General features: G+C 41.0%; 1 protein-coding gene across 4 annotated transcripts in view; it reads right to left on the bottom strand.

Moving 5' to 3' along the window:
• atr (ATR serine/threonine kinase) overlaps positions 1-18,566 on the bottom strand; it is a 29,564-nt gene extending 10,998 nt beyond the window's left edge. For 2 of the 4 annotated variants that reach the window (XR_008573414.1, XM_054796415.1), the window contains exons 1-32: positions 18,514-18,566; positions 18,377-18,443; positions 18,169-18,260; positions 16,714-16,866; positions 15,756-16,627; positions 13,988-14,130; positions 13,746-13,922; positions 13,509-13,666; positions 13,245-13,397; positions 12,154-12,352; positions 11,821-12,077; positions 10,968-11,164; positions 10,798-10,898; positions 8,874-9,045; positions 8,633-8,791; positions 8,188-8,382; positions 8,005-8,100; positions 7,821-7,910; positions 7,112-7,207; positions 5,840-5,970; positions 5,592-5,735; positions 5,376-5,469; positions 5,172-5,297; positions 4,497-4,703; positions 3,330-3,443; positions 3,151-3,266; positions 2,926-3,046; positions 1,533-1,670; positions 1,129-1,300; positions 797-963; positions 563-727; positions 395-486 (exon numbers count right to left, since the gene is read on the bottom strand). Coding sequence is in view for 3 of the 4 variants with exons in the window: in XM_054796415.1 (XP_054652390.1) it covers positions 395-486; positions 563-727; positions 797-963; positions 1,129-1,300; positions 1,533-1,670; positions 2,926-3,046; positions 3,151-3,266; positions 3,330-3,443; positions 4,497-4,703; positions 5,172-5,297; positions 5,376-5,469; positions 5,592-5,735; positions 5,840-5,970; positions 7,112-7,207; positions 7,821-7,910; positions 8,005-8,100; positions 8,188-8,382; positions 8,633-8,791; positions 8,874-9,045; positions 10,798-10,898; positions 10,968-11,164; positions 11,821-12,077; positions 12,154-12,352; positions 13,245-13,397; positions 13,509-13,666; positions 13,746-13,922; positions 13,988-14,130; positions 15,756-16,627; positions 16,714-16,866; positions 18,169-18,260; positions 18,377-18,429 (5,150 nt within the window). In the remaining variant the exon portion in view is untranslated. Of the gene's footprint in view, positions 1-394; positions 487-562; positions 728-796; positions 964-1,128; positions 1,301-1,532; positions 1,671-2,925; positions 3,047-3,150; positions 3,267-3,329; positions 3,444-4,496; positions 4,704-5,171; positions 5,298-5,375; positions 5,470-5,591; positions 5,736-5,839; positions 5,971-7,111; positions 7,208-7,820; positions 7,911-8,004; positions 8,101-8,187; positions 8,383-8,632; positions 8,792-8,873; positions 9,046-10,797; positions 10,899-10,967; positions 11,165-11,820; positions 12,078-12,153; positions 12,353-13,244; positions 13,398-13,508; positions 13,667-13,745; positions 13,944-13,987; positions 14,131-15,755; positions 16,628-16,713; positions 16,867-18,168; positions 18,261-18,376; positions 18,444-18,513 lie in introns of those variants that run through there. The other 2 variants (XM_054796416.1, XM_054796417.1) reach the window with 2 other exon arrangements.
• Positions 18,567-18,609: the final 43 nt, after the last annotated feature.

Here is an 18,609-nt window from a genome sequence, read left to right as displayed (position 1 = left end):
ATGTCGGTGGTAACAGTCGTGATGATTGGACACCACATGATTGTTAATATCCATAATGAACTGAATGGCATTTTATTCATGTGAAGTCATTTGGAGCTTTGCAGCTGGAAGTAAAACAAAAGACGCTTCCTACGCCAACACGTGTGATGGCGGTGGACGCAAAAGGTAAGGTTTGTTATTGGATTTCCAGAGCTCCTGTACATGGTTGTTATTCTTTATGTAGCAGAAATTGTGTGCGTATTTTGCAAACAGCACATCAATAATGACTTCCACTGCAAATCATTTTATTGGATGCAAAACCATGATATTCCTGTCAGCCGTTTGCGTCCTTCCCACCCGCATATAATGTCCATACCTCCATCTACATGTTTTTAAATGAGGTAACAGCACTTACTTGTCGGCCAGCACCCCATTAACCTGCGTGATGACTGTGGACAGCTGGCCCAGGCCGAGCATAGACGTCATGACCCCGTGATAATGACCGATCTGGCGGTGAAGACGATCACAATAAGCCAGGTGCACATTGAATACAGAAGGAATATTTCCAAATCAGACGTAGAACCTGGTCCGACTCCAGCTGGATGGCGCGGTCGTAGCAGGCGGTGGCATCCCGGAGGAGACCGATGCTCTCGTGCTCCAGTATCTGTTCCCGTAGCGACGGCTCCTCCCTCCTCAGGGCGTTGACCCCTCTCACGCCGTCGGGCTCGTGCATGGCAGCGTACAGTGTCTGAGGCAATATGTGGAGAATAGTCAAATATCATCACCAGGAAAGCAGCATTTTCTTTGTCTGTCTCACCTGCAGGAATGTGAGGTGGTCCTGGATGTTTTCCTTGTTTTCCAGGATGAAGGCTTCAAAGTGCATGAGTGCCCGAGTGTACGCCTTGGAGCGCAGCGAGGCCTTGGCCATGACGTCCTGAGGAATCCCCTTGAGAAAGGCCACCACACGCTGGTATTCGCCGCTTTCTGCAGGACATTTTCATTTCCCCACGAAAAAATAAATCACTCGGCATCAATAACAACAAGGACACGTTATTATTTTGACCTTTCCTTCGTCTGTTGAGCTGTTGCAGGCTAAAGTGTAACATGCATTACTGCCTCCCACAGGACCGGAGTGGAAGGTGTTATTACCATTATGTTTGGGTTTGGCATAGAGGATGTGGCGGCTCCACTGGGTGAGGTGAGACAACATGCTGAACACGGTCTGAGTGCTGAGCTGCGATAGGCTGGAGGCCGTCTCCTGGCCACGCCCCGCCCCAGGCATCTCCCCATCCGTCAGCACCGTCAGGATCTCCTCTGCCACCTACAAGATTCAATTCAAGATTCAAGAGTTTTATTGTCATATGCACAGTAAAACTGGTGGTTCTGCTAAGTATATTCTTTTTCTGTTCATTCTCCCAAAAAAGAAAGAAAGAAAAAAACACAAGAAAATGAATAAGAACATCAGAAACATAAATACCAATAAATTAAGCAACAACAACAGACGATATTTACAATACAACTCCCACATCGTTGTACGCGTATGAGTGCCTGACCTCCTTCTGCTCTGCAGGAGTACACCCCAGCAGCATGTAGAGCAGGATGTGAGGCAGCAGGTAGATGGTGACCTTGTAGTCGTGCTTGATGATGAAACTGCAGCAGGTGAACACTCGGCTGGCCAGCTCATGTCGCACCTGGAACACGTTCTCACTTTCATTCTCGTGAACAAACAGAAAGGTTGAAAAAAAAAAAAGAGCCCTTTAATATTGCTCCTTTTAGGCATTTTCATAATGTTTTTTGAGGGTTTAGGTCATATTGTTCTCAAAAATAAATAAATAAATAAAAACTGAATTTGAATTACTGATGATTTGTTTTTATTATACATTTTTTGATTTGGATAATTTTTATATAATGGCTTTTTTCTTGCTAAATAATAAATGGATTTTACAAGACTGTTCTTATTGAAATGTTACAACTTTTTTCATTTTTATTTTTCAATTTTAATTTGTATTAATTAAAATGTTTTTTTTAATATTATTGACATTAATAACATTTTTATTATTAGGTTGATTTGTTTTTGCATTGTGTAGGTTGCACAATTGATGTTCTAGATTTGTCCTTGTAATGAAATATAATTAATTGTAAATATAAAATATCTGTGTTAATACGTAAATATAATTAATATACAATATTTCTATTAACCATTCCTATTAAGGCTGTATTAATAAAAACATTGAAATTAATATTTTTTATTATTTGGTTGATTTTTTTTGTACTTTGTAGATACAATTGATGTTCACATTTTTGCCTTTATGACTACATAAAATTAATTACAAAATTAAATATTTATATTAATAACAATTTATTAATAAATAAAGGATGTTTAAAAAATAAAGACAATACGAGTAAATATAATTCATATAAAATATTTCGATTAATAAAACTATTAACAATATTATTGAAATTAATAACATTTAATTATTAGGTTCATTTTTTGTAGGTTATAATTAATATAGAATTAATTGATTTAGTCATTTTTGTCATGATTAATGGTAAAAATAAAATATTTGCATTAATAACAATTCCTTAATTACAAAAATAATAGATGTTAAAACAAAGAACAAATGTATTAATAAAAGTATTATTGAAATTTTAAGACATCACATTTATTATTAGGTTGATTTTGTTTTGCATTTTGTGGGTTATACAATTTTTTAATTCCGTGCCTGCAACTTTCTATCTATATTGCTGTATTTCTTTTCATGTTCCAAGCTTGTAAAAAACCCTTACAGCTGCGCATTTACCCAGATTTGGACCAAAATGTAATCTGTGCTTCCTTGGTCTAAAACAACACTGAGCCTCCACTGAGTTTGGTGAAAATCAGTGAAATTGTTATTGGATAATCCTGGCAAAACTGACAAAAAGCATACTAAAAACAAGGCAACTTACTTTGCTTATGAGGTAGGCGGCCCATGTGGCGGACCAATCTGAAAACTTGCTACCCTTGCTGCTGAGGTAGACCGGCTTCTTCAGTTTGGACCAGTTCACCTCCTTCTGGCTGCTCTTGTACCTGCACCATGGAGGCGGAGGGAGTAGAAGAAGTGACGTTTAAACTGTGAATAGATGAGGAGATAGAGGAAGTGATAAGTAATTTTATTTATTTATTTTTAAAACCTGCTGTTGAGATGGGGTTCCAGTATCTCCTGGATGTGCTCCGGGAATCTCCTCCACAGGCGGCGCCCAGGCGAATCGAGGCGACCCTCGCGACACTCAAAAATGGAGAGCAGCTCCTATAATGCCAATACAGTACACGTTAAAAACATAAGCACACACAATAGGGGGGATTAGCATACCTGGATGGCATAGGCAGCTGAATCCTGCGCTCGGACATTGTCGGCATAAGCTAGAAAAGTTCTCGTCAGCTCATTCAGGAGCTCATAGGCGAAGTTTGGGTCTTCAACTCCACTCTGGTTATGGTAAAGGGCACGGTTTATTTGTTTTGGGACATTCTTAACAAGTAAAATCACAAACAGCATTCAACGGGTCAAAAAAAAAGTTGGAAGAAGCAGAGCTTAGAGTCCTACCCCTTCTCCATCTCTACTACCGATCATTCATTAACACTATCTTGACACTTAATAATTCATATGTTTTATATTTTGTCACAGAAATTGCGTTCACTTGCTGTGTTGACGTGCTTCCCATTTTCTAAATTTGTAATTCCCCCTTTTTTTAAAAATTTATTTTCCAAATATTTCAACTTTGTCTATAAACATTCTTTGTAAAAATAAATTCGTAATATTTTGACTTTATTCCCATAACATTCTAACTTTTCTCCAACCCAATTTTCCAAAAATTACAACTTTATTTTGTTTTGTTTCTCACATTACAACTTTTTAAAAGTACATTTTTTTTCTTTAATATTTCAACTCTATGCTACTAAAATGACACTATGGATATAGAATAGATATAGAATTATAGAATGTTTCGAGTTTATTCTCGTAAAATTGCCGCTTTTGTTCTCGTTACAATCCAACTTTTTTCTCTTAATATTTTGACTTTCTTCTCGTAAAATTACAGCTGTTTTTACATTTCTGCTGTAGTTTTTTTCCCCCATCTTTCTTCTTGTTAATCTTCTTCTCGTAGTTAAGACCATTCCCATATTTTGACTTTATTCCCATAATATTATAACTTTTTCCCCCAACCTAAAGTTCCAATATTGTTTTATTTCTAATAATATTAAAACTTTATTTTTTTATTTTTTTAAACTCTAATATTTCAATTTTATGCTTCTAAAATTCTGTTATTTTTCCTCATATTACGATCTTATTTTTGGAAAATTACAACTTTTTCTCGTTAGATTAGAACTTTTCTCTTAACATTTTGACATTATTCTTGTAAAATGTCTGCTGATTTTTCCATTTTTGCTGCTGTTACTTTTTTGGGGGGTTTTCTTGTTAAATTATATTTTTACAATGTGCTGCGGGCCAATGAAAAAATGAATGACATGGAGGATTATTTACCACAAACGTGTTGCGGTCACCGTGGGTGTGGGACTGCGTCAGGTCCAGGCGCCCGGGGTCCACGGCGCCCAGCTCTCCGAGACACTCACCGCACAGCAGTCTGGCCTCTGGGGACGAGTCCTGGCAGCCCTTCAGCAGCACCGACACCAGGCTGGAGATGACCGGCTCCACCGCCTCACTGGCGCAAACCTGCCTCAGAAGCCAGTCCTGGTAGTCCAAACCCAAAAACAAAAAGACAGTTGAAGCTCAGTACAAAGTCTTGCGATGCATTGATGGGAATAGAGCTTCACCGCCAACCGTCCTCTATGACCAACTAGTTTTGAAAGGCTGAAGTACCGCGTGATGAAGAGCATAGCTCAAGCAAAACAACTAGTGTGGCTTACATGCCGGTATGCTATTGTCCAGAAAAATTACGGTAACTGCCCATAAATCATCGAGCACGTGTCTAATTATTATAAAACATTGAAGATATCTGTATAACATGTTTGCTAAGATGTCTTCCAAAGCATTTTGACCACCAACCATAGGGGGCGCTAAGAGTGCCATTTACAACCTCATACCTGCCTTATGGTTAGGCAAGTTAAAGTTGGAAAATCCCATTTTACGCCGCTGTCGTTGTCAAAACTCATGAGGTCAGGTCGGTAAATGCAAGAAAAGAGTAAAGTTATTTGGAACCTGGTTGCTGTGCATCATGTCTCTCAGGCTGGTGAGCGCATGAATGCGGACGTCGACGTTCTCATGCTGAACGGCTCTCATGGACAGCTGCAGGATGGATGCCAGGTCACTGTTGCTGGCTGTCAGCTAAGAAAAAGAAAAAAAAAAAACAACAAGCGTTGCTGTGTTAGTTTATGTGTGTGTGTATCCCAATTAGGTGTGTACCTTTTTGTAGTTCTGCAAGACAGTGTGTATGTCTTTCAGCTCAGGGTGGTCCGGCAAGAAGTAAATCTCATGGAGGTAGTCGTTGACTTCTTCCCTGTGAGGGATGGTGGTAAATCTGAGCACTTATTGGATTAAATTACATCATATTACATGACATCACATACTATACTGTAGTAGTACAGTGGAGGCCACGAGTCAATTAACGGATGAGCTAACCTGTTGTCCAGTATCAGGAAGCAGATGATGGCGGCAGTCTCTTTGGGCTGCAGAGGGATCAGCGGGAGAAGCGCCACGATCACATGACTCAGGAGAGGTCCCAGATGTGCGGGATCCACGCTCCGCACAAAACAGTCCCACGCTCTGTGGACCATGTTGCATAAACCATTGAACTGGTTCACACTCAGAGAAAAAAGGACAAAAGGCTTTGGTTTGACATGTAAACAAAATAAATAAAAAGCACTGACTGGCAGCAGAGCAGAGGAAAATCCTCTCTGTAGCGCAGGCCCGTGCGCAGGGTGGTCATCATCTTCACTCTGACTGAGCTGATGTGTTTGGAGCCCATGAGTTTAATCAAAGCCATCACACTGGTCAGCACCTGCGCACGCAAAAATACACTTATAGCTCCTCTAATACTTGTACCTAAATGCTCCAATTTAGTCTTCTACAGCCACCGGGTGTGTGGTCTACAAAAGCAATAGGTGAAAAAACATGGCCATCAACAGCTGCAGCTATAGGCAAGCTCCTGATGTAGTTTTTTTGTTAAATTAACTCCACAAAATTGCTGCATTAGAAAAATTCCAAGCGGTCAGCATCCAGCAATGTGTGTAACACTGGCTGCACTGTCATTTACCATGAACTCATCATCGGTATTAACGTGAGCTGAGCAGTTTAGCTCCTTACCGCTACTACAACATTGGTTCTGCTGCCGCTGTGTTGTGCAATACAGTGCTAGAGTGCTGTATAGGTGCTCAGTTGCATGTGTCTGTTATTGTATTTACTACTGCTACCAGTAGAGAGTGTTGTATACTCATGTGAGAGTTGAAGATGTGTCCGGTTAGTCTCAGTAAATATAGAGCCACAACAGTCATGACTGGCTAAGGGAGAACCCGCCCATTATGTTCTGCGTTCTGATTAGCTGTAGACCACTGTCACTCAATCTCCTTCGTGCATGACTGCCTATTTCCTGTTGCTAGTGATCATACATGCTGAATGAAGGCAGAAGTTACACGGCTGTAGGGCACCTGTAATACTGTAAATTAATCTTCGGTTCATGGAGGATGAGGAGGAGGAATATAACATATAATAATAAGCCACGATCAGGAGTGAATACGTGTGAGTCACTTAATTATGCAAAAATACAGTTGGCTACTTTTCGGATTTCACTTATTGCGGGCTATGCTGGGAACCTATCCCCCGCGATAAACGAGGGAACACTGTATACGTGTTCATAAGTGTTAAAGAGAGCTACTGTATGTTTTCCTTTACAATTTCTCATGCACTCCAAACAATTATCTGAATTTAAAAAAAATGAACTCGTTATCTATAATTAGTGATGACATTTTGGAAATAATCCAATTATCCAATTGAACTGGCTCCTATACAGCTACTGAACATCTCCAACAGTTGGGTGTTGGGGCCCGGAATCGAATGTGTGCCATCTGTGCGAAAGGTACCACTCCACCGCCAAGCCCAGGCTATAACTTGAGCATTTAGGGTATATATTTTTGCTTGCTCACCAGCTTCTTCCTGTCTTTCTCTCCTGCACTGGAGCTGAGCAGCTGCATGTTGAAGAAGGCCAAAATTCCCAGGAGCTTTGGCTGCAGGTAGTCTGCCTACAGGTAGAAAAGAGACATGAGAAATGAAGGGAAAAAATAATCTACAATAATTTAGCATATTCTTAATATAATAAAGTATAATTTTTTTCCTGATTTTTCACAATACTTAGGATTTCTTCTTCTAAAATTACAACATTCTTTTTTTTATTTTTCTAATAAAATAATTGTGTTAATAAAAAATTTGTAAAAAAAAAAAAATCTGGAAATTAATAACATTTTATTATTAGGTTGCTTGTTTTTAGTATTGTGTAGGTTATACAACTGATTTTCTAGTTTTTGTCCTTGCAAATACATATAATGACAAATATAAAATATTTCTATAACAAAATCTTAAAAATAAAAAATAAATGTTAAAATATATAAAATATTTCAATTAATAAAAATAATACTGCAATTAATAAAATTTGTATTGTGTAGGCCACACAACTGATTTTCTAGTTGTTGTCCTAGTAAATAAATGATAAATATACAGTTTGTATTAATAATTGATCAAGAATAGAATGAAAAAAAATTAATATAATTTAAAAAATTAATAAAAATACTATTGAAATTAATAACATTTTTATTATTAGGTTGATTTGAAAAAAGAGGCAAAAATATGTTTTTGTACCATGCGCTCCGGGGTGGTGATGCCACGGGGGCCCTGATAGGGGTCGTCGTTTGAAGCGAAGGAAGCCAGGATGGCCAGGCCGTTGAAGACCTACGTGGAAATGTGTGTCAGCACACCATTTCAGTGAGTAAGTCATTCAAGCTTTGGGAAGATTTTGAAGAAAGAAGAAAACAGATACGTCAACCTGCTGGTAGTGCTCGCCCAAGCGCAGCAGCAGCTCGTTGTGAAGACCCTGGAAGTCTTGACGCAGAAGGGAGCCCAGTTCGATATCGGTCTCGCTCTTAGGTACAGTACAAGGGTTACACGCGAGGAATTCAATGATGCGTGCAGGTGCACCTAATGTGAGCGTATATCATTTTTTCTTTACCTGTAGGTAGTGGAAGGCCCTCTCCAGCTCCTCCTTGGTGCAGGAACAGACCAGATGGCTGAAAATGTACTTGAAGTTGTTGATCAGGATCTCCCTCCTGTTTGCCTTCAGCTCATTGGCCAGGGTGCGGATGAGGACGGAGCCTGTTGCACTGGCCTTGGCGGCCAAGTAGGGCAGGAGTACCTGCAGCGTCCGCTAGACATACACACCGCAGCATTCCTTTTAAATTATGACGTCAAACAACCATACTTTTAAGTATACAGAGCCGTTTCTCATATCGTGGCCAGGCTCGATATTACTCAACTACAGAGAGCACCAGGCATTTGTACTAAGCATTTGGCCCTACAGTATATGAGTGGAGGATACACGGCATCCATTACAGTGGAGGCCACTATTTGAGGAAATACGTGTTGGAGTGAGACTTCCTACATCTTAAAGTACGTACAGAGAGGAAGAGGTAGAGGTCCGGGAAGTCAAAAGCGTGTGCAATCTGAGCCAGGATGTCCAGAGCCAGCTCCCTCTGATTGGCCGATTCGCTGCCGATCTGATCCGGTGTGCTCCGCAGGGCCGAGGCGTGACGCGAGTGCAGCGACTCCACCAGGAACTGAACGCATATGCGAGGAGGAGGAGCATGATGAAGCCGGATCTACTTGCTGATGTTTGTAAATACACACAAAAGTCTTTACCTGACAAATGGGGTTCTTGTACTGACTAAAGAGAGTTTGGAGTTTGAGGCCTTTGGCAGAGGCCAGGGCTCTGATCTGAGTGTAGGCAGCAACTGACACCGGCGACGACTTGGACAGCAAACAGTGGAGCAGCCGCAGGAGGGAGAAGGACACCAGACTACCCTGAGAGGCTCTGAAGAAGGAAGAGCGACAGATAGAAAGTGAAGACACAAAGATGCGACATTTGGTGGCATTCATTGTGTATTTTTTCCTTGGGGTAAAAAGTCTGAAAAAGACAGGTTGTCTTGTCTTCCAGATCTAGATTATTGAACCTGAGCAGTTTGTGCCTTACCGCTATTACAACATTGGTTCTGTTGCTGCTGCACTGTGCAATATACTTGTTAATAGAATGACCATGTGGTCAATAAGGAGAGCGATGGTTTCTTTTCCTCTTTCTCATGCACTCCAAATCATGATTCAAGTTCATTAAAAATGATAATAATGAGTTTTCAAATATTACAAAAAAAAGACAGGTCGTCTTATATTCGGCATCTACAGATTTAACCTGGAACAGTTTGTTTCTTTAAAAATATTTATACATTTAATATAAAAATATAAAATTTACATATTAAATATACAGTCGTCCCTCGTCATTTCACGGTTCGAACATCACACTCTCATTCTATTGTGTTTTTTCGAGAATAAATAAATAAATTATTGTTTCATGGTTGACTACAGCCAGTCAAAAAATATAATGCTACGTATTCTTGGCCTAAATTAAGCATTTTCAGGCATGAAAATGGCTAAATGGACTAAAATACAAATACAGTTTCAACGTTAAAAAACGTTGATGAGCTGTAGTCTACACTGGCCACTAGTGACACCAAGTGATACTAGTAATACACGCACCAGACTTGATCTCTGGAACAAGAGGCTTTTTGCAGGTTGGAATTATCTCACAACAGGCACAATAATAATATTTTAATAATAACAATCATCACCACCATTATCATAACACGGGCTACTGTTGTGGCCATACTCCAGCTAAAACTCAACCTTGTATTCCCGACGTCACTTTCTGTGTCACAAGATCTCGCAAGGATAAAACGTGATAACATTTCTCGTTCAGAAAAAAAACATCTCATGGGCACTAGGCCTAGGACGATAATAAATTAAATTAATTAATCACACAATAACTACTAATTTTGCCAGCCTCAATATATTGCCATGTGCATGCGTGTTCCTCGTCTCCCGCCTAAAAAAACAGGCAGGAAGAGGCTTCACTCTGTGCACTGGTTTCAGCACCTTGGCGTGTTTGTTCCAATATTCAAGATTAAAGATTCAAGATTCAAGATTCAAGAGAGTTTTATTGTCATGTGCATGGTAAAACAGCAGTTATACCATGCAATGAAAATCTTATTCTGTTCATTCTCCCAAGAAAAGAAAGAAAACACAAGAAAGAATAAGAACATAAGAAACATAAACATATATACCAATAAATTAAGCAACAACAACAGAAGAGACATTAATACAGATATAAATAAATAAATAAATAAATAAATAAATAAATAAATAAATAAATAAATAAAGTGCTATGAGTGTGTGCGTGTGTTGCGTGCGGCGTGTGCGAGTGAAACGAGCCTTGTGGTCCTGGACTTCAAACTCCTGTAGCGTCTGCCTGACGGTAGGAGTGTGAATAATGAGTGTTGTGGATGTGTGCTGTCCTTGATGAGGTTGTGTGTTCTGCGTAGGACTCTAGTTTTATAAATGTCTTGCAGTGAGGGGAGGGCTGCCCCAACAATGTTCTGTGAGGTCTTGATCACCCGCTGGAGTGCCTTCCTATCACGTGTTGTACAGTTACCGTACCAAACAGTGATGGAGGTGGTAAGGACACTTTCCACCTCAGTCTCATCAATAAACATCAATATGTCAATATGATGTGTACCTGCCGATCTCCCCTGTGGTGAGGATGAGCGTGTGGCGCAGGTCCTCATCTTGTTTGAGTTTTGCATTGTTGAAGGCCTCTTGGAGACTAGCAACCAGGAGCTAAAACAGCAAGAGGGGCCACACGCATTTGGTCAAAGAAGCAAAGTCGTACATATTTGGAGGTCTTACCTCACTTGCAGGGCCGTCACTGGAGCTCTGCGTGGGCTCTGTGAGCAGGAAGCGCACTGATCGGCTGAAGCCGGTTCGGACCCCCGGGTCAGAATCCTCCATGAGGCCAATCAGGGCGCAGAGGACTTCCCGGGAGTCGCTGTGGTCGCCGGCCAGACTGACATGTTGGCAAAGGTGAGGAAGCGCTTCCAGGAATGCTATACATGCCGGAGAAACAAACACATTAATACTCAGGGGAAGTAGCCAAACCCTTTCATTTATAAATACCGTGAATGCTGTAATTATAACCGGGCGTTTATTTACCTAAACCGGAAAGAGGATGTGGCGCTAATTGGAGAGACTGTTACAAGTATATACCAAATTTGAAACACATTACATATATAAATTAAAACAACAATTTTTTTTTTTTACGTGAATAATGATTTGGAGTGCATGAGAAAGTGGTAAGGACCAAACAGTAATTGACTAACTATATTACCTAACTATAACTATTTAGCCACAGCAACAACAGAACCAATGTTGTAATAGCAGTGAGGAGAAAACTGCTCTACGAACATTAATAGTGCAGCAAGTGCAACGCATGCAGAGCTAGATAAAGCTGCTGGATGCTCACTGTATTTCAAATGCAGCTAATGCCTTCTTGTGTGAATTGATTAAAAAAAAAAAAAAAGTACATCAGGAGGTTGCCTCCAACCACAGCTGTTACTGCTAAGGTTTTGTGGCTCTGCACTACTCAGAGCCCACGGTGGTTATTTGCGTTTGCAGACGGTGCACCTGGCATTTAACTGAAGAGGGGCGACAGTTGGAGCATTAAGATTTGGAGGTGTCGTGTGTGGAATTGTCCGTGAAGCACCTCGTTTTACACTACTTGCGGCTTGTGGTTGGAGCAGAGGAAGAAAGGGTTTCAAAAATGACGCCTTCAGGGATGGGAGACCATTCCCAGCATGCTCTGCGGCGAGACCCAGGCGGACGCAGACGAGCTCCTCCGTACAAGTCGCTTTGGCGCACGTGTCGTCGAGCTGCGAGAGGCCAGACTGGATGCAGCTCAGCTGACCAACGATCCTGGCAAGTTCCCTCTTCACCTGCTCCGAACTATCTTCCAACCTGGGACTGCAGATAGGCACAGATGTGTTCTTATGTAATTGGATGGTTAATGCCAATGAATTAAAAGCACACACAAACGTACTGTAGAGCGGTGTCAATGAGGTTCTGGTGGGCGCTTCCAAGGTGGTGAAGGAGAAGAGGGAAGGCTCTAACCGCCGCCGCTCTCACCGCCTCATCTTGACCCTGCAGCGCCGCAGAAAAGACACAGGCGCGCCAAACCTCGCACACACCGGGACATAGGCGGGCCAGTAGCAAGACACACTGCGTCTGCACCTCGCTCGCTGGAAAGACACACACACACACACAACATATACAGTATAAGACAAACCTGCACAATAATACAACAGACCACCACCAAAAGTGGTATAATTCAGAGTTCAACTTATATTTTCCACATAAAAATGCCTCCAAAGTAAATTTAAAATTGTCGATGTCAGCACAGAAGGTAGCAGTGAAGAGTGTGATGATAACTATCAGACAGAAAGTGGAACATTTTTCCCCAAACGGAAATGTTGTGGTGTTGAAGGAGATGAGACCTTTTTGTTTTTCAAACCCTTCTCTGGCAGATGCCGTGTGACGTTTATTGGACTGCACTCAGCACCTGTAACAACCTTCCGAGGATAGTCTACCACTTGACGTTTTTGTTCCATAACCCTCAGGATCTTTGAAGAATTTTCAAATGACTGTCTTACTGCATCCAACCTCAGCAGCAATGGCTCAACAGTCCGACCGCATTCAAAGAAAGAAAGCTTTTTTGCCTTTGCCATCAAGAGATTATCCATCCATCCATCCATCCATCCATCCATCCATCCATCATCTTATCCTCACTAGGGTCACAGGTATGCTGGAGCCTATCCCAGCTGACTTCAGGTGAGAGGTGGAGTACACCCTGGACTTCTGACAAGATTTTGGTTTTAAAAGGCTGAGCTTTTCAACTTTTGATCAGCTGATGAACAGCATAGTTCACTTTAATGCTTGTTTGTAAAAAAAAAAAAATGCTTCGTCAAAGCGTTTTTTTGTCTCACTCCCATTAGTTCTTTTTGCATTTTGAAGCTCTACATAGAACCTCCTTATGATCCAACAATGCAAAATGTAAATTCCTGCAATTTTTTCGTCTTAAAATTTTGATCCGGAGTGTATTATCAATTAATGACATCACCACATTGTACTCACAGAAGCAGGAGTGGAGCCTCTGTGCCAAGACGGGCACCCAGGAGGGGAACCCGGAACTTTTGAAGGCCGAGGCCGACTTGAGGTCTGGCACCCATGGGAGCGATAAAAGTGCACATGTACGACGCCAAAGGCCGTCATCGCCGTGGCTGCATCCTACACGTAAAACACCCAGGACAGCCACTTCATTAGGTACACAATCGAAAGCCATCAATAGAAATTATTTCTTGATAAAGATAGTAACGTTCAATGTGTTTGTATGCTTACTAGTCAGGTAGATGATACAGTCAAGAACTCCGATAGTGATCTGGATAGCAGACTCGTAGTAGTTCTGGTTCGAAACTGACTTAATTCCACCCTCCAACACTGACTGGCAGCTCTTTAGCGATCTGCCCAGGTTCTCAGCGGACACCCAAAGGAGAGGTCTGAGTGATTCAAGGAACGTAAAACAATGGTTAGAGTCTGCTGATGAGCCGGTCATGTGTGTGCTTGTTTTTGCATCACCGGTCGGGTGAAAAGCAGACAGCCGCCAGATGGAGGATGAGCGCCAGACCGCGCAGAGCAGAGAGAATCTCCGTGGGCTCAGGTTCACCGGAGTCAGAGTTCAAGAGCGTTAACAGCTCCTCCAGCCGACTGCTGACCACAGCCCAAACCTGACTGCGAGCACGCATGTCCACCTTGCTACCTCGACACAAACATCAACTTTACTTTGACTTTCCTTCCCCAGAAAGGTCCATTCAACTCACTTTGATGACGCTTTTGCCAGCTTCCTGGCTGCATTGGTGGCAACTTTGCAGACTTTCCTTGGAACCAGCTCCTCGTCGTCCACCTGCCGCGTCACCACGGCAACCTCGGCTTTGAGCGCAGCTCGGAGAAAACCCTCGGCGCACTGCGAGACATGTACAAAACGTTTAAGCAAGATAAAAGAGTAAAGGTTCGAAACCAGTGCTTCTCAAACAGTGGGGCGAGACCCGTGGGTGGTACCAGCAACTCATACAAACAAATGTGAATACATTTCTGTACCCTAGAGGGGGGCATAAGAGGAAATAATTGAGAACCACTCTTTGAAACAAAAATCAAATGTCTTTTAATCATATATTTATATGAAATAACATTTAAAAATAGGCATCATGTTATGTAAATTGCTATTGTGAGTACGACAGAATTTTTAAAAATCTTTTTCTATAAATATATTTTTACAAAATTAGTTTCTTTTACACGATTATCTTTACAATTTAACTTTTATTTATCAATTTTAAATATTTACACTATTTATCTCCTCCATTATCACGACATGTTAAAATTGTTCATTTTTCAGTTGTAATTGCTTCTTAAAAAATGTTGATATTTGTCCAGTATGAAAAAGATTTGTTATATTTGTTATTATTACTGTTATTTGAAAATAAAAATGTAAAATACAATCAAATTTTTAAAAAAAATGACAATACCGTACTGACACAAATATAGGACAACTCTCAGTCAAGACCAGTTTTTGGAAAAACATGTTTTAAGATAAAATATATATATATATATATATATATATATATATATATATATATATATATATATATATATATATATATATATACACATACACACACACACATACTGCTCAAAAAAATTAAAGGAACACTTGGAAAACACATCAGATCTAAACTGGGGGAAAAATTATCTTGAATATCTTTCCTGATAAGTGGGTGATGTATTAGTAACAAAATGATGCCACATAATTTGATAGAAATGAAAATGATCACCCTATAGAGGGGGGAAATCAAAGACACCCCAAAAATGAAAGTGAAAAAATGATGCAGCACACTGGTCCATTCAGCTAAAATGTCATTGTAGCAACTCAAAATGATTCTCAGTAGTTTGTGTGGCCCACACGTGCTTGTACGCATGCCTGACAACGTCGGGGCAATTTCTATCAATTTCTACTATACGCTACGAGCATCAGCTGCTGATTTGCAAGAATCAATCTCGAGAACTCGGCCGCTTTTAGGCGCACTCCCCGAGCTTGTGGAGGTGCTCATCCTGTCCCTCACTTTTAATCTGAACCGTGTCAGAAAGCAGTGTTGATGTTGTCACTCTTAGTGGTGGTGATGGTAACATTTATAGGCGTTAATAATGATGAAGATTGTAATTTTTTTTAATTGACTTTTTTGGCTTGTGACTGTTGGTTTAATGCTTTGAAAGGGAAAAATATGATATTATTATTGTTATCATTATATCATTTATTATTTGTTATTATTATTGTTGTGATTATTGTTATCATCATCATTATCATTTTTGTTATTGTTAGTTTTTTGTTGGTGTGTTTGTGTGTCTTCTCTTTTTGGTTGTTTTGTGTATATTTTTGTATTTGTATTTTGTATATTTTGGGTTGTTTCTTTTTTTCTTTCTTTTGTTGATTAAATAAATTTATTTTTTTTAAAAAAGGAAAGCGGTGCACCAGTTACGAATACATGTAGCGTTACAGTACATACCTAGTAATAACTAAATGTGAAGAAACTATACCTCAGCTTGGTTTTCTGTGCCCACGGTGCGTGCCAGCACCCCGCAGACCTCGGCGACCCGCTGCCTCTGCGGCAGCCTGCCGTTCTCGTATCCCACCGTGACGGACAGCGCGAAATCGAACAAGTGGCACAGCGACTGGGCAACCTCCGTCCCCAGGGTGGCGCCCTCCTTGCCGAGGGCGCACACGCACTCAAAGAGCTGTGCGAGGTAGATGGGTTCAAAGTTCGTGCGCGTGTTACCCGGTGAGCGAAACACGCATCGTGTCAGGAGAAGCAGCTCTCCGTCGTACAGCTCCTGACCACTCGCCATGCACATGTTCGTCTCCAGCACATGAAGGAAGGCGGCGAAGAACTCGTGTCCCTGCACCTCTGGAAAACCCCCCAGCTCCACCAGCTGCCTCAGCGTCACCATGGCGACCTTCCTCAGCCGGATGGTGCCGTTGGCCAGGATGGAGCAAGCGGTCTCCCAGGCAGCCCTGAGGTCGCCAGGGGAAATGACTCCCCTCACGGCGTCGGTCAAAACGCTCACTGTCGCGGCGGTGAGAGTCTCCAAGGCCGAAGGTGAGTCGAGTATGAGAGGCGAAGGGGTGAGGTAGGCGCACACTGGCGAGAGGGCGAAGGCGGAGAGCGCCGCGGGCCATCGGCTGGGCGTGCGATTCCCGGTGAGGGAGGCGACGTGAGCGGACAGGATGTCACTGAGGTTCTGCGCCAGGAGAATGAGCTCCCGTGCGAGGCGGCTAAAGATGAACGGAGCCCTGAACTTCAGAGAGTTCATCAAGAAGCAGAGCACGGCGCACACGCGGCTGTGGATGACATCGCAGTCGGGAGCGGCTGCCACGCGCAGCAAACGCACTGCCACCCACTTGCTGAAATCTGGAGACAAAAAGGAAATAGGAGTGGACGTCACCGATTACCCTTATTTATTAGTCCTGTCTGAAACTGAAGAGCGGGTCTCCAACCAGTGCAGTTCTGTGTGGCGTCAGGGTACTCGGCAGGCTGGCAGGCGGGGTTGGTGAACATAAGCGATGACGATTTGATGATGTGCTGCACAAAGTCCAGCAGCATAACACATGCGGGCTCTGACGTGGACTTCTTGTTCAGCCCCAGAGACACTGAAAAGGAACAAACATGGTTCCCCCAAGGAATAGTTGACATGTGTGAAGAGGCATCCAGGAGCGCAAGAATAGAAAGCCGAATTGTCTTTCCTGTAAATTAATCCTGTAAATTAAATGTATTTGCAGAAAATTATTTGAAATATTTTATTTGTTTGAGTAATTTTTAATAACAGTCAATACAGTGGAAAAAAAACAACAACAGCAGCAAAAATGGAAAAATCAGCAGTAATTTTACAAGTCAAAATATTTTTTCAAAAAGTTGTAATCTAACGTGAAAAGGTCTTATATTTACGATAATAACATTGTAATACGTGGAAATAAAAACAGAATTTTAGTAGCATAAAATTGAAATATTAAAGAAAAAAAAATAAAAACATTTAACGTTGCAATTATTATAAAAGCCAAACAAAACAACAAATAAAGTTTTTGGAAAATTAAAAAAGGTTGGGGGAAAAGTAATAATAGCAGGAGAATAATGTCATAACATTCTGGGAATAAAGTCACAATTACGAGAAAAAAATTTAGAAGAAAAAGTTGAAATAGTTGGAAAATTACAACAACAAACGGAAATGGGAAAAGTGTTGCAATTTTACAAAAATAAACTTTTAAAATTAGTTATTTTAGTAGCGTAGAAATTTTTTTAAAAATACTGTATATATATGTTATTTTCTATAAGTTGTAATATTAGGAAAAACAAAACAAAATAAAGTTGTAATTTTTGGAAAATTACGTTGAGGAAAAAATTCTAATATGATGGGAATAAAGACATATTACAAAAAGAAAAGTTCTTAAGATTATGTAAGAAGAAAGTTTACATATTTGGAAAATTATAAACAAAAAAATAACAGCAACAAAAACTGGGAAAAATAGAGCAGAATGAAGTTGACACTAATAATAGGCTTTTTCACCTACATCACAAAGCTGAGATGCAGTATTGTCTTGAAATACTGTATATAAAACTTGTTAGCATATCTACATGTGTTGCTTTACAAAATATCAAAGTGGCAAAGTTGCTTCCTTCCATTTTTTCCACTATGTGGCCCTCGCTGGAAAAAGTTTGGTCACGCCTGCTGTATGTCATAAAACAAATGAAATGGAAACCTTTAACAAACTGTGACGAAAACCAACATATGACGTCATAATTAGGCGCCAGGAAGACGTCACAACTTTAACAGGTATTTTGTAGACTTAACTAATCCCGAAAAGTGCAACTATGGTACCTTAACATGACAAATAATCGCCATTCAGAGCCCACGGAAGACAATAAAGCCAATATAGGTTGAGTGTATTCGGACTCACCTGCATCCACGTTGGTCAGGATCCTGTCGATGAACTGACACAGGATCTGTCGCGGTTTCTGCACCGCTTCGTCGTATTCACCCGCACTGGCACTGAAGTGATACAAACGCAATTCGCAATTCAAACGCACTTTCAACACTTGTTCACTCCGACATTCGAGAATGTGCTTTAGCTAGCATAGCCGTTAGCCACCAGCCGGTGAGTTTACCTCGCAAGCTCCTGGAGAGCCGGTATCATGGCAGACATCTCTAGCCCCTCCATTGTCGGCAATACAACTGTTTTGTGCACAATAAATTCATTTTAGGACGTCATATTCAAGAATTATTGGACTTTGAAAGAGCATACCTGGACCGAGGCTGTCAAAAGTTCCGCTCCATAATGACGTTTCTGTTTTGCTACGGCAAATGCCGAGGGTCAAAAAGGTATGGCAAAGGCATAGTT

This window comes from Dunckerocampus dactyliophorus, chromosome 13, assembly GCF_027744805.1.
Source record: "Dunckerocampus dactyliophorus isolate RoL2022-P2 chromosome 13, RoL_Ddac_1.1, whole genome shotgun sequence".
NCBI lineage: Eukaryota > Metazoa > Chordata > Actinopteri > Syngnathiformes > Syngnathidae > Dunckerocampus > Dunckerocampus dactyliophorus.
Note: the sequence above shows the minus strand (reverse complement) of the source record. Positions and strands in the feature narration are given on the sequence as shown.